Source organism: Ciconia boyciana, chromosome 25 (assembly GCF_034638445.1).
Source record: "Ciconia boyciana chromosome 25, ASM3463844v1, whole genome shotgun sequence".
Classification (NCBI taxonomy): domain Eukaryota; kingdom Metazoa; phylum Chordata; class Aves; order Ciconiiformes; family Ciconiidae; genus Ciconia; species Ciconia boyciana.
Window position 1 is genome coordinate 2,940,064 of NC_132958.1, and position 16,695 is coordinate 2,956,758.

General features: G+C 38.5%; 1 protein-coding gene across 5 annotated transcripts in view; it reads left to right on the top strand.

The window, feature by feature from the left end:
* The window catches only part of EBF2 (EBF transcription factor 2), a 144,876-nt gene that overhangs the window by 106,329 nt on the left and 21,852 nt on the right, over positions 1–16,695 (top strand). For 4 of the 5 annotated variants that reach the window (XM_072846109.1, XM_072846111.1, XM_072846112.1 and 1 more), the window contains 4 exons: positions 1,792–1,873; positions 12,466–12,583; positions 14,399–14,529; positions 15,101–15,227. In XM_072846109.1, coding sequence (XP_072702210.1) covers positions 1,792–1,873; positions 12,466–12,583; positions 14,399–14,529; positions 15,101–15,227 — 458 coding nt within the window. Of the gene's footprint in view, positions 1–1,791; positions 1,874–12,465; positions 12,587–14,371; positions 14,530–15,100; positions 15,228–16,695 lie in introns of all 5 variants that reach the window. The other variant, XM_072846108.1, reaches the window with a different exon arrangement.

Genomic DNA, 16,695 nt, shown 5'->3' on the forward strand with positions numbered 1-16,695 from the left:
ATTTCAGGGAAAAAGCAACACTTTAATTTAAAAAGCTCACTGGAAGGATGTATTTTGTGACAGTCATTTTATATGACATTATCTGGGTCTTTTTTGCGAGTTCAATTGTCGTGAGGTTTTCGAAGGGTTCTGTTTGTTCAAGCAAACATATAAATGGATCACGTCCTTCAATATTTCTTTGTATGTTTGGGGCAGACGGAAAAGAAATACCACGATGTAAGTGGTGCAAAGAAAGCAGCAATAACAAGGGAGAGTGGATTTCTGCTTTATTGTCTTGTGTTAGGACTATTTTGGTTGTTGTTGTTGGTAAACCCTAGGAAATACACATCTTTCTCCTTTAAAGTTCTAATTCAAGGCATGAATGTGTGAGTTCTGAAGGGACTTAGGGACTGCGGTAAAAAATCGTTGTCATAGTAACAGAAAGGGAAATAGGCCTGGCTCACCTGGGACTTTAACTTACTGCAAAAGCAGATTTTTTTTTTTTTTTTAAGGAAAGCACTCAGCAAGAGAAATAAATAAATAAATTGTTCTTTGTATTCTAAATCAATTCTTCAACTATTTATTTTTTCTTCTATCCAAGTCTTTTTCCTTCTAAATCTATCTTACAGTCTCTGATTATTTTTTTATTTAATTTTAATTGTTGCAGTTAAACCCATTTTGTCCGACAAATGGAAATTAAAAGAATCACAGAAAATATTTTCACTTGTGATAGGGGATGCCAAAAAAATTTCTTGCTTGTTATGTCTGAATTTTGAATACATGCTTGTTTTGTTTTTAATCCAACAAGTATGATTTTTCATGTAGTTTCTTTACCTCTGAAATTCACAAATTTAAACAGATGAATCGGATAACAAAGGGATGAATCCTCTCCTCCCTGGATTTGACACAAAATTTTGTGGAAAAGCTTATAGGAAAACGCCTGCCTAGTATTTCTAAACTGTAAAATCTATATGCTCTAGTGCATAGTGTTGGGTGAGCCAATCAAGCATGCTGAAGATTCAACTTGTGTACATGACAAGCTAAACTCTACAGAATAATAACACATAAAGATAGGCATATGTGACAGGGCAAAAATAATTGGCATGAGAACTTTGTACGCTGTTAATAGGTTTATCTGCTTGGACAGCATGAGCTGTCATGTATGACTTCAGGTTGTGTTTTTGTTATCCTCTCTCAAAACCTATGTAAGATTATAATCTGGACTCTTGGCAGTTCTGTTTCTCTGCTTTAGTTACTGAAATCTTAATAACTAAGAACATCGTCATGATGAAATCTCGTCAGCTTCTTCTGGGAGCTGTATTTGTTTCTATGTTTTTTAATACATTCTAAGTAGTTTCAAGGCTTATCTGCCTCAGAGTTGCCCTGTCGGTTTTTGTAGTTGTTACAATAACATTATCCTTCTATATTGTTTCACGGAAAATCCCTTCAGACAGCAAAAGAAAGACCTTGTATGCAAGGGAGAGATAAAGAAAGAGACTAAAATTGTGTGGTCAAACATGCAGCGAGGAAACCGGCATAAATTGGAGTAGATGTGTTGACTTACACCAGCTAGCAGCCCAGCTCCGAGTGGATTACAGTCATGTTGGTTGTACTTTACCTGATTTTTTTTTAAACTTCTGTTTGTTACGGTTTGGTTTTGTTTGTTTTGTTTCTGTTTTTGTTAAGTTCTTACAGTCCTGGTCTACTGATACACCATCATGTAAATCACTACGATGTATACTTTAAAACAGAATATAACAACACATGTTTTGTCGTGGTTAATAGAAGTGACATGGTTCTTTATCTTTCCAGATTCTTCTTAAAATTTTTTCTCAAGTGCAATCAGAATTGTTTGAAAACAGCAGGAAACCCAAGAGATATGAGACGGTTCCAGGTAGGTCTTACAAGGCTCAGCATTAACCTGTCTGCTTTTTTTCTTTTCCTTTTCCCTCTCCTCTCTCCTACATAGTTCATAATAAATATGATGACAGTATATGATAAGCCGTATCAGATATTGTTAAAGTTTTTCTCCATTTGTTGTGTTTAAACCTTTTTCCCCCCCTTTTTTCCTCTTTTTCCACTCTGAATCCCCAAGGGGAAGTGATGTACTGTACCAACCAGCAGTGGATATTTGATTTGAGACCCTCGGGCAAAGCACTCGCACATACAGCTGCCCACAGCAGGGATCATGTTTGTGATACTTAGATGCCTCAGAATTTTTCAAAGTAGCTCTGTTCGTGGTACACAAGCAGTCTCCTCATTTCCCTCCACTCCCTATCTCTTTCCATCTTTTTTGCCTTTTAACTCTCTCATGTCCTCCCTTTCAGCTTCTTTAAAAAAAGAAGCCAAAATAGTGATGGTCACTTTAAGATCTCATGCGGCAAAGCAACAAGACCCATGGGACAATGACCCAGCTGCTTTGCAGCGAAATCTGCCACTGGTTTCATCATAGCTGTCGCTGATGTATTGTGAATACCAGCTAATAAAAACACAGAAGGAGGTGAAGTGTGTCACTGGTGAAGAGAAAGGCAGACACAGTCTCCCATCTTTCATACCCTAACCTTTTAAGCAACTATGTTTAATAAATCAGTATTTTACCTCTAACTTAGTCCTCACAAAAATGTAAATGGAATGCTCAGGCCTTTTATGGCCTGGGTGCACTGTCACGTCTCTGTGCAGTGTGAAAGGTGGCATGGCAGAGAACGCTGTAGAAAAGTGCTGCTAGAACCAACTGTCCCGGAATTGAGAGTGAGGCAGCATGGTCTAGCGAAAGGGATACAAGATGGCAAGTCAGATGGTTGGACTGTACCACTAATCTGCTGGGTGACCTTTGATGGGCCATTTTTCATTTCTTTTAGTATGTATTTCCACCTCTCCAAATGGGGTTGCTCATCTTGGTAAAGCTTTGTGGTCTTGATTCAGGAGAGCATTTGAGAAAGTGCATGCGTGCTTTGCCAGCCAGAGCCTTTGAAATCTACTGATGAAAAGGACTAGACTTGCAAATGCTGTTACTGCTCGTTACCGTTATTATTGTACCTTTGCTGTGTCACATCCATGATACAAAGAGGATTTTAGCTTACTGGGGGTTGTGTGATTTTCTTGTAGACCCACAAGACTTGTAGCGGGAAGGTGACATCCTTAGGTTTGGCAATTCATGTTCCATTGCTTGGGTGCTTGCATCAGTTTCCTCATTTATAAATGAAGTTAAAACTCCACAGGAGTTTACAGAGTTGTCTAAAACTTTCCACCAAAACATGTTTTCACAGACAAGTGATTTTTTTTTTTTTACTTTTACTAGCAATGAAAAATTCACAGGAGGTATATTTTTATTAAAAAAAAAAAAAGTTTCAACTTTTAAGAGAAATACTGCAAAATGAAAACTTCTGAAAGCTCCAAAAATTTTAAAGAAAAGTAGGCAAAAAATATAAAAGAGTTATTAATTTTTCGTTTTGAGCAGAAATAAATTTAAAGAACAATTCATGACCAAGTTAATTGTTAATTTTTTTCACTAGTAGTTTAAAGAGACTGCAGTGACTTCTTCATTCTGTGTTTTTAGAGACGACAAGACATGAGAAAAAAAGAGGTGCTCATTGTTAGGAAATTTATACTAATTTTTTTTCTCAAGTGGCAATTTCCATAAAGAAAAAACACCAATTAGATATCATCTGCCAAGAATGCAAAAAAATTGGAGAGTAAAGGAAAACTCAATTTATAGTATGTAAACAGATCTTGCTAGCTCCTAGAGCCAGCTAGAATAGCTGATTGTGGAATGTAATGAAACATAAATACAGAGTCTCTTTTTTTTGTTTTGTTACGAGTTTGTAAGAAGTCTTGCACAAGGGTATCCTGATTAGCACCTGGGGATTCCAGGCACTGCCATATTACAAATAATATTGGTTGTAACAGCCAAAATATAAACACTGGATCCAAACACACCTGAACACTGAAGAAATTTAGATCTGATTTCAATCTCACGCTAAGCTGCCCCCTCGCTATGGCGAGTGAAACTAAAATCCTAGATTTTGATCAGGTGCTGAACTGCAGGAGGATTTTGGATCTAATTTTTTTTGGCAGAAATCTATCTCTACTATCAGCCTTATCCTTTGTTTCACCTCTGTATCTCCACAGCCAAAATGGTGATGTTATAGAGCCTAAACAGCTTCAAATTTCCACTGAAACATTGAACAGGGAAACCGAAATGAGTCTTACAGCACCCACATGGTTACTGATGGAATGCCTTCATTCCTTCAGCCATCCACCTGGCATGCCTCTTGTATATGAGAAAGTATGGCCTTGCTTTTGATCTTTGTACCAAAACCAGCAGTTTATTGGAGAAGAAAATGAGCTGGGATAGACTCTTCATCTGGGTTTTCTGCCTTACAACATGCCAAGCCGGAAAAATAGAGCCAAGTGAAACTCTCTGGTTCTGTTTTGCAAGGCTTACTTAAACTCCTTTTGCACTTTCAGCCCATGTGAGTTCATACCCTTTGAGTTTCATTGTGAGATTTAAGTTCAAACCCCCAAATTAATCAAGATCAGGCAAAACCACTAGGTTTAGCTTACTTTTTGTCAAAACCAAAAATGTTGACAAGACTTTGTTTCAGAGTTACAAAATGAACCCTTTGAGACAAATTGCAAAATGCTTGAAGTTTTGAGTGAAAGCAGGATCTTCATTCAGGCTTGTTCAAAACTGGACGCATCGGTTGATGAGCTTTGTTCTGGGCTACAGAGGTCAGTATGTATTAAAAAAAAGATAGGAAAAGTAGTTCAATTGCTAAAATTTTACACATTGGGAGTACAAAAGCTCTATGTTCCAAAGGAAATTAGCCATGATGAACTGTAAAGACAATATAAGCAAAGACAGCTTGTTTTCTGTCTGCCTCATTCTTTCTAAGGATAGAAGCATGTCTTCCCTGAATGTAATGAACGTTAAGAGTGTTCTTGAATGCTCCACTGTCTCTCTCTTCTGGATCCTCCTTTTTTTGGTTGATTTTTTGGGGCTTGTTTTGTTTTGTGTTTTGTTTTTTGTTTTTAATTTGGGCAAACACTTCTTTGCCTGCTGCTTGTTGAGTATGGTCTGTCAGCTACCCTTAAAGTCAGAAGTGGGAAAAAAAGGTAACTTCAAATATTAGTGGTGTGGTTGCACACTGTGAACATGTTAATTTTCATTTTAATTGTTAAGATTTATATCAGGCAAAGTAATTAATGTGCAGAATTGTTTATTAGGTTTGAAAGGCCAGTTGTTTGTCCTACCAGTTCAGGAACATGTGAGCAGAGTAAAAGCAAGGACAAAAAGCACAGTGCAGTAGGATACTTTATTCATTTTATGATTTAATTAATTATGTTTTATTCTTGGGCCACATCTAAACCTTTATTGTATTTTCCTAATAAATTATTTGTACAGCTGTTGTTATTAAGGCCCTCCTCTTTCAAACATTCCCATGCATTTAACTTTCCTTATGCAAACAGACTTCTGCAGTGATGCTCAGTTGAGTATCTTTTAATTTGTACCTATGTTTTTCTGCAGAACCAAATATATTCATTTTCAATGGGGTAGTGCTTGTCAGATCTCCAGCAGTCATTAAGATACTCTTTTTTATGGTTATAAAAAAAACCAGAAGAGACAACCCCTGTATCAAAGTTCTCATTTAAATTGCTACTGAAACCTGGAACTGAAAGGGTCTCATCAAAAAACATTTTTGCTCTTCAATGGAAATTGAATGAAAGCCCAAAACTCAGGCTTTGTTGTTGAGACACAAATATAAATAAGAGACATGGAAATAGCACTGTACAGTGCATCTTATTGAGTTCTTCCAGCATGGAAGAATGGTTACTCACGTCTGGAAAAGTGTCAAGTTAATGCTTCTGATTAGAGATGGGTGTGAAGCTACACAGTTTGGGCTTGGTTTGGCTGATAACCAAAGTTCCAGGGCGTTGGGATCCAGTCTCTGAGCCCAGCCTCAGCCTCACTTCTAGATATAAGATTTAGATATTTTATAGTACAGTTACGATATATTAAACTAAATTAAACATTAGATTTCACTTATATCACTCTCATTTAAAAAAAAGGGGGGTGGGGAGAAAAAGGGGTGGAAAGGTTACATTAACACTGCATTGTAAATTTAATGCAGCTCCAGATGCCTGAAGAGGGTTGGTTTTTTTTTAGTATAATTCCTTAGTTTGGAGAGCAACACCAGCTGCTTTGTGATCACATTAACTATTTGAAATTTGCTTTGATATTAAGTAGAGCTTCAAAGATACGATGAAAATCTCTTAACTTACATTTTTTAAAATCAAATACAAAGGTTTTCTGCTGTTGAAAAAAATGTTATACCTCAGAAGTTAAAGGATATGTGATCATTATTTTAGTGGGTTTTTTTTTCTCCAGTAGTAACATAGTTTTATTGTGAATCACTCACTACTTCAATGTCTGTCAGTGGCTAAAGCAGGGAAAGGGAATCTTTCTAGAACTAATGGATATTTTCATGGTTACTTGATGGCTGCCCAAATACGTATGCAGATTGAGTAATATGTCCTTGTGAATTTAACTGAAGCAAATATTGATTATTTATCAATTAAAAGATTTCTGAGTAAAGATTGTCAGTGGAAAACTGAAACAAAAAGCATGCTAAAATCACCTATTCAAACCATAGTGCTGACTATTTGAGTTCAGCTAATCTGCAAATCTGAGTTTACATAGGTATTGTGATTACTGTCATTGCTGTATTCTCAGTGAGTGATTCTCCCAGGAACAGAATAAAAAAAAAAATATGATGCCCTCCATTTAATGAGGACTTCTCCTAGAGAACTTGATTGAAGCCCAATGATACTTAATGGTAACGACCGGTGTGTAAAGGGGGACAATAATTCTGTGGAATTAAGATGAGGCACTTCAGCTAAAATGCTTCAGCTGAGACCTGGTGCTAAGGCATTAGACTCCTGTTGATTGGGAATTCTGCTTCAGCCAGTAACATACTGATTAAACAGATCCTACAGTGCCACGGTTGAGAGAATGGTACAAGGCAACAGAAGATCAGTACTAACAATGGTCATCTTTGAACCAACGTGCTTTTTTAGAAACAAAAAGAGAAAGGTCAGCAATTGCCCTCCGTTTTCAGCAGAAATCATGACATGGAATGTTTCCTGGTAGGTATCTCCCTCTAGGTGCTCTAGGGAGAAAGAGAAAGGAAAAATAACAAGGTGTATCCCTGGGGAGATTTCCTTCCTGACCTCAGAGTGGTTGGATCAGTTAATCATAAGGCACGTGAGCAAAGCTGGCTGTGTTTGAGAATTCACCCAGCTAGCTTCTAATAGGAAGCATTGAAGGATCCGTGTCATTCAGGAAAAAGAAAAACGGGTAGGAGTGGTGGGATAACATTGTGAGTTGTAGACTGTAAAGAAACAAAAATGGGTAGCAAGAATAAAACGTAACTGGTCTAAATCAAAATCCTTTTCAGACTGATGGTGAAAGAATGTGCCAAGACCCCCGTGGTCAGATTTGGATATGGATAGAGATCGCTGAACTGTTGTTAGAGAGAGGAATACTGCATGGACTAATGTCGTTATGGGAGACTAATTTCCCAGGTATAAATTTCGAAACAAATGCAACTAGTAGCAGCAGAGTCCAGAGCTATGACTGGATGGCAGATTTCTTCATCAGATAGTGACTGACCCAACAAAAGATGACGTTATTTTAGATGCCATATGAGTAAGGGAGGGATGGACAGACTGCAACTGCAAAAGAAAAAAAATGCTGAAGGAGCTTAATGTGCTCAGATCTGAAGACCAAATACCTATTGTGACAGTGAGCTGCCAGAGTTGTGTATCGTCTATTAAAAACAAACCAAAGATGAGATTCTACTGTGTCTCAGGTAAGCTTTGCCAGTAGAAAGAAGGATGCATTTGTACGATTGTACCCTGCTGATTTCTTGTTTGGAATACAATATACTGGTTTAACTATCTTCAAAAGAGAATGAAAATGAACTTGGAACAGGTGCAGGAATGGGTCATTAAGGTGACTGGGGAGTGGACAAGAGCTTGGCTCAAATACTTCAGTGACATGCACTGAGAAGGGGCATAACTGCTGTCTAAAAATATCCTAAGGTAGATCAGAATGGGAAATAATTTTAAAGCTAGTGTTAAGTATAAACTCACTAGGAATAAATTTAGGCTGTAAGCCATAAATTCCCTAACTATCAGGACAAGTAGGTTTTAAAACAAGAGGAGTACCAAAGGCAAAAGCTTGAAAAAGTTGAAGACAATTTTATGAAAGTAACTATATGGTTTGGTTGTAATAGCAGGAGCCTAGATGTCAGTGACCCAGGCGTTATCTCCTACCCCTGTGCCCCTATAATCTTAGGAGGCCCCATTCCTGAAATGAAGGCCATGTGCATAGTTTTTTCTCTTAGCCTCGAGTTTGCAGCAGGCTCAGGGTCTCAGGGAGGATTTCCCAAAGAATTCAATGGAAGTTTTGAGCAGAGAGAGGCTGCTGGCATTTTTCACATTGTTTATCTTATTCCTAATCCAACTATGAAGCAAACACGTTATATTTGAGCATCTACTCCTGTATTACTCGCTCAGCTAAAACGCCTATTGACATCAATGGGAGCCTTGTCCAAGTGAAGACAGCAGGATGAGGCCTGACATCTTTTCTTCCACCCAGCTGGAAAATAATAATAATGATAATTTTTTAAATCCTCATAGTAGTTATTCTTTTGAAAAGTTAAAATAACATGGTGCTGTGACTAGAGAGTTATAAGGGAAAGTGCATCAGGAATGTAATATTGTTTCCAGATGTACAATGTCATAAAGAATTTTTTCCACACTTGGAATGGTAACAGGAATTTTTTGAGAGAGATCATTTACACAGTGATGAGATATGTTACATGTAAGTGAATGCCTGTATGCCTGGAATGTTTGTACCATATGTCTAAATAGGTGTCTGTGAGTGATACAGCTTTTATATATATGATGATGTGTGTTTACTTGCATATAGGTGATTTGAAGAGGAGCATACTTTAGAATATAGAAATACTGATATAAAGTATAGATGGGGGAGGAAAGATTGTAGTACCCAGGTAAAGGTTTGTAAAGAAATACCACACTTTGAACTGTGCATGGAAGTGAAAGAGGGGCAGTGCAGCTCAGAGAACCTGAGTTTAACGTGCTAAAGACAGCTTGACTGAATGTCATGGTAGGTGAACTCTCATTGTGGTTTTTGAGCAGGGATTACATTACAGAAATCCACCCGGGAAACAAAAATAATGTGGAGATACAGCACATGCATTTCTTCAGTACTGCTGGGGAATCATTGTTTTATGTCTGTGGCTTCATAGCTAATAACAAGACCCTTGCAGATTTGCAGAGAGAATCTTAAGAACTGCTGAAAACACCACTTAGAAGCCTGTAACTCCCTCGCTGCTCCTAGAGATGGAACCTACATTTGGATGGATGAAGGAGTAACATGTTGCCGTGTCTATTTCTTGCTTGATTGGTTGTTCTCTAAAACTCCAGGAGAGGTGATGGGTTGATCCAGCTGTTGAGTGGCACAAAATCTTTAGTCTTTATGCTGTCTGTGTCAAATTTGGCCCTCAGCTACAATTACCAGAATCCATGGCCTACCTGACATATTTTGGTGTTCTCAGATCACTCCCTTAGGATTACATTTTGCATTAACTACTGACTTGAGGGAAAAGACCATCAACTGAATAGGCACAGAAGCCAAATTATCATACACAAGAAGTAGTGTCACCAGAGCAGGAAAAGAAAAACGCACCAAAACGATTTGCCGGTAATTTGCCAGGACTGTGGACAAATCTGAGAATTTAAATCTCCAGGGAAGCTTGCACATCACCTTTCGTCAGCACTAAATACCAGTTTTTTTAAAAAAAGGCCTGGAATGTTTTACGATGTTAGGAGAACAAGTGTTATTGATAAATACGTGTTCAGAAAGGGTATTGGCAAAAATGCATAGAAACGGTTAACAAGGTAATGGTAAGAAACGTTGACCTTGATTTGTTTAGCTAAGATGTAAAGATTTTTGAAGGTCAAAGGTGTTCTTGTGTAGTGTTTTGGAGTCTAACTGTGTCTGACCCTCTAACATTAAGCTGCTGTGGCCTGCAGTTTTGAAGAGTGAAGCAAACCAGGGGGAAGGAGAGAAGGGGGAGAGAACAGGAAATGGAGTGAGGTGTTTCAGGAAGTTGTCAGGAGTTGACTGATTGATTCCAGATGGAAAGGGTCACCCTTCATGACCCAGGAAATACTCACTGGGGGAAAGCAGTTGGCTTGTGAAAGGGAAGGGCCTGGGAGTTAGAGACCATAGTGGAATGCACATTCCTCTTCCTTTTATCCATAAAACATTGGGTTTTAATCTTCAGTATAAAACAATTGGATTGTCATCTACATCAGGCAAGAGGGAACGACTGGAGCAAAGTGAAGAAGTTCAGTAATTTTTGTGTCCATAATCTCACGTGTTTTTACTCCACATCATTGATAATGAGTTGGCTAGCAGTGTCGTAGCAAAGATGACAAAGGTCTCTGCTGAATTTCAACAGTACCTTAGAGATTACTGCAAATAAGGTCCAAAACTTTGAGAAGGTTCTGGTCCAGATCTGAACTTTGCATTTTGTCCTGTCCCTGTGAATGTTGTATTTATTTACCCTAGGTCCCAGCCTGTGAAATGCCAAGTGGCTTTGACCCTCCTGCGATGAATGGGAGAGGTGAATAAAAATGGAACCACTCATGGAGAGTAGTCTAAAAGTACATCTTCCATTCCTGCTGGCTCAGGGAATGGGGGATGCTCAGCACTTACCTTCTAAACAGAGGACTGTTTCTTGCCATTACTCATGCTAGGGGGATCCCTACAACTCTTCCTGAATTGTGGCTCTTGCATTGTGTGCAACATTTACACCCAAATGGTTATTCAAACAGGGAACGTATGTATACTTGAAGTCTGCATGTATTATGAAGATCTCATACTGAGAGCATGTGGGTGTGTGTGTTTATCACATACATACCTTGTGTATGTGAGGTCAGATATGTATGCATTATATAGTGTAATTGTATATGTATGATACACTTTTTATTTACATTTGGTTACAATTTAAACACTTGTCGTAAATATTTCAGACACTGGAATAATTCAGGTCTATTCCCCTGTTGCCATAGTATGCTCTGTGCTGGCCAGTGAAAGATTGAAATTTATTTCCATTGTTTAACGGAAAATAATGAAGTGCATCTGAGTGGGTTCAGATATGTCATGCGGGAAATGTTCACTTTGGATAGGAGTCTCACTCCACCCAAATGTGCAATGATGAAATCAGTTGGCACACAAAAGCAACACATTTTGTGACAAGAATGCTTGAGAAGTATAAGAGTACAGTATGACAAGAGCCTTTTGGAATGAATTAAACTTGTGTCAAGAAAGAAAGTATTCTTTAAGCTAGCATAATCCTGTAGGAGGGCAAGGTTTCTCTAGCTATATGCTGAATATAGTTTTATCAACAATTAGAGCTTGACATTCTCTTACCTAGACTATGACAGCTGTATCGGTGAAAATTCATGAACACATCCAGGGTCTGATTCTCAATAGCTGTGAATTACTGTAGCTGTGTGGCAACTGAATGGAGTTACGCTGATTTACAGTAACCGATGGCCGAAACCTGAAAGTTTCAATAAGATGCATCTTCTTTCAGTAGTTAAAAATGCAGTTTGTTCATCTTTTCCTAAAAGTCTGTGGTTTAAAGGCACATATATTTCTGGATTTATAGGACTTACAGCTTTGGATATTGTATTGTAAAAGGAAAACTAAGTGGGATTAATTAACATATACAGTTACTTCCTCTAAGAATTCATATGCTATTGGAGCCCAGCAACATAAGTCATGGAGGCTAAGGTTTAAAAACTGCTGCTTGATTCCAGGGTCCTCAGGCCCGGATGATTTTCAGGAGGCACTAAGCACGCATAGGTCAAAAACCAGACACGATATTAGGTACTGTTTTCACATAGTAGGAGTTTCCACTTTGCTCAGTCAATGGAGACCTGTATTTTCGGAGCAGATGCAGATACGTTTGCCTGTGTGCGCAGTACAGCAGATGGCTCTGAATCTGCATGTATGTATCAGAGGGCAAATTGCTGTGGTGCTCTGCAGCCTGCCCTCCTGGTTGGTATATATAGATCTCTTTGCCATCAGCTATGCTACAGTGCATCATCGGAAACTAAATTTAGGGCCATCTGCAGTAGCTGGTTCATTATACAGTAAGGACTTTATACGGCCCTTAGGATGCTATGGTAAATGGAATTAATGCATAGAATGAAGGCTGAAAATATTTTCTCCCCTTCTTGTTAGTGTGTAAACCCTGCAGAACGTGATGCCATTTTACAAACAGAACAGGGTTTTAACTAAACCGAATAATTAATACTTAACAAGTTGCATTTCAAAGTAAATTGTTTACCTGCTTCCTTTTTCTTCCCTTTCTAAATATCTAGGTTGTGCTATCAACAACAGTGAATGTTGATGGGCATGTACTGGCAGTGTCTGACAACATGTTTGTTCACAACAACTCCAAGCATGGACGGAGAGCAAGGAGACTTGACCCCTCAGAAGGTAGGATATTTGAAGAACAGGATGCAAATGAATGCAAAAGCATATTACCCATTCTTCAATTTCTATTTGTTTTCAGGAGGGAAGGAGAGCTAAGGGGGAACTACAGAACCTCAGGGGGGTTATAGAAGGAGAGGCAGGAAAACAGCGTCTACTGCATGCAAAATATGATCCTCTTTACATCTAAGAGACTGCCCCCCCCCCCCCAATTTATTAATTAGTTTGTTTTTAGTTTTCATGCAAAGATGAAAAACGTAGAAACACTAAGTATTATCTAAACTTCAGACTTCTCGTTCAGCTGGGATAGATTTGATTTCAGGCAAATTAGGCAACATGACATCTTAGTTAAACAGAACTGTTACAGCACAAGATGTGTATGAAAAAGTGTCACTAGTTCCCTTAAACAAACTATGCGCAAAGCATAACAATGCACAGAAGGAACCTGACACTAATTGATTTTAGTTTGTTTGGCTAAGCAAGACTCATGGCCGTCTACAGGATGGGTTTGGGACTATATTAAAGCAATTACAAATACTTGTATCTGTTAAGCTTCAAAATGCTGGCCCCTCCTCTCCCTCTTCCCATACATTCATTACCAACACATTCCACCTCTCTCATGCAGACAGTACTCAAAATTACTAGAAAATGCTATCTGTGTCTACTTTTCCCTCCCCTGCAGCTAGTGAAAGTGAGAAGAGCTAGTGATGTTAGTAGAAAAGACAAGCAAGGATATTATTTCATTATAATGTTTTGCTGCCCCAATTCTTAACTGTGCCCTATATCAACCTAAAAGAAGAATTAATGAACTGGAAGAAAATGATTGAATCAGTAAAGAATTCAGAGTGGTGTTAATTCTCCCCCAGCGGGCAGTGAAATGGTAGAAGGAAAATCCCAGGATTCCTAGCCTAGGAAGCCATCCAGTTTTTCCTTGACTGATTGGATGTGATTGACTGGCTGTTCAAAGGAGTCTCATGTTTTTGGAGCACTGCCAAAGTTCCCCTCCACCTCTGACCCTGTCAACATTGGGAATGGAGTGATGGATTGACTTTGGTTATGGCCTGGAAACCATATTGGGTTCCTGATGGGATGTATAGTCCAGAGGCCTTGAACATATGGAAGAGAGAAGGAAAAAAATCTACTCTATAAAGTCAAGAAAATTATTAGAAATTGTCTCCCGATAGGAATTGGAGGAAACATTTGATATTCCCATATCTTTTTTTATCCATTGATAAACTTAATAAATCTTAATCTACCTCTCTTTCCACAGGGTTTAGCTTTTGTGTGATCATATTCTAATGAGTGGGGGTTTTTTTAAACAGCTTCTGCACAATCATTTAAGTGTTTCATTTTTACACCCACTACAGTTGGCCTATTAGGCTTTAATGACACGATGTTAAGTGCCAGTAATGAATAGGCAAGTAATTAACACTAGCAAGGCAGAAAACACGCTTTTATTTATTTATTTATTTATTTACTGGGCTTCGTGGAATGGTAAAGCAGCCTTCATGGGTGAATGGCTGGAGGGGACTTGTCCTAGGCCTTTGTCAGCACTAGGGAATTCTTGCCAGCTGTGAAGCCGCAGCAGCGCAGAAGCTCCCAGGAGTGGCCAGGTGAAGCTGCTCTAAGCTGCAGTGTGCACCAGTATGACTTAGGACTGCTTAATGTGCACAGAAGTTGCTTGCACCCATCTGCTGCAAGGGTTTGCACCCATCTGCTGCAAGGGTTTACACTCACTATTGCAAACAGTCTCAAAGCTGCGTGGGGAAAAAAACCAAAACACATAACCTGATGCTCTGATGTCCTTTTTGTTTTGTTTAGCCACGCCGTGCATCAAAGCAATCAGCCCAAGTGAAGGCTGGACTACAGGGGGAGCAATGGTGATCATTATTGGAGACAACTTCTTTGATGGGCTGCAAGTTGTATTTGGAACCATGCTTGTATGGAGCGAGGTAGGTGGGGGTGCCTCCCTGTTGCTAAACTGAAGAAACACTCCTTTTCTGAGCAAAGTGGAGGGGGAACAGTGTTAATTCCTATTCCAGTAATGGTACAAAAATGGTGGTGTGTAAGGCGGGCCGTATAAACCTGTGTGAAGGAAATTAATGGCACGTTTTCTCTGTGGAACTCCTTGCTTTGTGATATTATTGAGGCCAACTGCTCAGTAATATCCAGAATGGAATTGAACAATTCTAGGAGTCTGGAGACAGGTAAAGGCAAAGAAATAAAAGAAAGGGTTAGAGTTTGGGAAAGAGAAAGAATTCCCCCTGGGTGCAGAAATAAGCCAGCAATTAACCCGTGGGTATAAGCAGTACAATTTTCCTGATGACAATTTATCCTAAAATGTGTTTTCCTCTCCTGGAGGCAAGAAGCTAGAGCAGATGTATCGCTTGCCTGATCTAGTGTCTCCTAGATAGGAATAAGCAATGCGTTTACTCATAAAGTGTGTTTGGAGGGTGAAAAGTGAAGGCAGAGGGAATAACACAGACATGTCATAATCATGCGTCTCCTTTTGTTATTTCCTAGCTTATCACGCCTCATGCCATTCGAGTTCAGACACCTCCACGTCACATTCCCGGAGTGGTTGAAGTGACATTATCATACAAATCCAAACAGTTTTGCAAAGGTGCACCAGGCAGGTTTATTTACACAGGTAGGTGATTGCGATTGACGCTAGAGGAGCTCGAGCTCAGAGCCTCTTTGTTTTGGTAATCAGTATTGACAACTCTCTGCTTGCTTGCTTGCTTGCTTTATTTAGCTTCTTGCTGTTTGAAGGCCACTCTGCTAGTTGTGACATTTGGACGTGTAAGGAGATAGCTTCATTGTTGTGCAGAGGTGTTAAGGCACTGTTACTACACATGTTAATATTTTTTCCAGATTAGAGCTCATGCTGTTGTTATATGGGTCTGCCTATAGATATTGAGTGTACAGGAACATGATAGCATTGTTCTACATACTGGAAGATGTTTTATTTATAACAGTATTTATTTTACATTTCCCTCTTGCTGGGGGTAACCTTTCATTTTCAAGATAATCCCAGAGGACAAGGAGAGCATCTTGTATCGAGAGAAGCCAATGAGCTGAGTGGAAAATAAATGTGTTGGGGTTTTTTAATTCTTAAATGGATTATCAACTTATTTAGTGCCCTATATTCACCTCTGCTAGCAGGAGGACATTATCTATGGATCTGAAAGAAAAAAATCAGATGGGACCAAATGACCATCTCATTGAACTGTCAGTACCAGTAGTAACAATGATGGCATGCAATGTATACACTAAAGTTTCTGAAGCCTATTAAGCATGGCTGGAGAATAATGGTGTGCCGAGTTCTAAAGGGTGGATTTATATTTAAGTTGAATGACTTGCTCCCACCAAATCATATTCATATTTCTCAAAGTGGAAGGATTTATTTAATTTTTTAAATCCTCTTACTACCAACAATCCTCATTAAATAATCTTGATGTGTTATAATTGTCAAATTTTAAATCATAATTTAACTCAAAAATAATAATGAAGGTCCAAGAAATTTTTTATTAAAAATTTTAAGGTAAAAACTTAACCACCTATTGAGTGAATGAGTTTGAATTTTTCCAAAAGTGGAAAAATTTAAATGAAAATTGGACACTGCAGGACTTCAGAAAGAGCCAATGATTTGTGAAGATCCTGTTACTGTCTTATGCCATTTTATAGTTTAAAGTAGCCTTTATTTTAGTACACATGCTAAATTAGTGTTTAGGTGTGTATGTGGAAAGGTATTTATTCATACAACTGCTACACCTAGAAACCTGCAGCAAGAATTAAGTCTTCAATTATACGAGGTACTGTAATGAAATATAAGCTTAACTGACAAAGGATTATTTTTGTTATGATAGAGGTCTGATCCATAGTTAATTGAAGATACTGAAATTATATCCATTGACTGAAACTGACTTTGAATCAAGCTCAAAGAGATTAGGACTTTCTTCTGATTTTGCACCAAAATAACCCCAGTGCAGTGCAGAGTTGTTCTGGAATTATTCCTGGGCTTGTGAGATCAGGATCTGGCCCAAAGCTTTTGAAATACATTTTCTTCTAAGGTAGTGCATTGATTCACTGGTCTCTGGGAAAAGATGAATCTGATG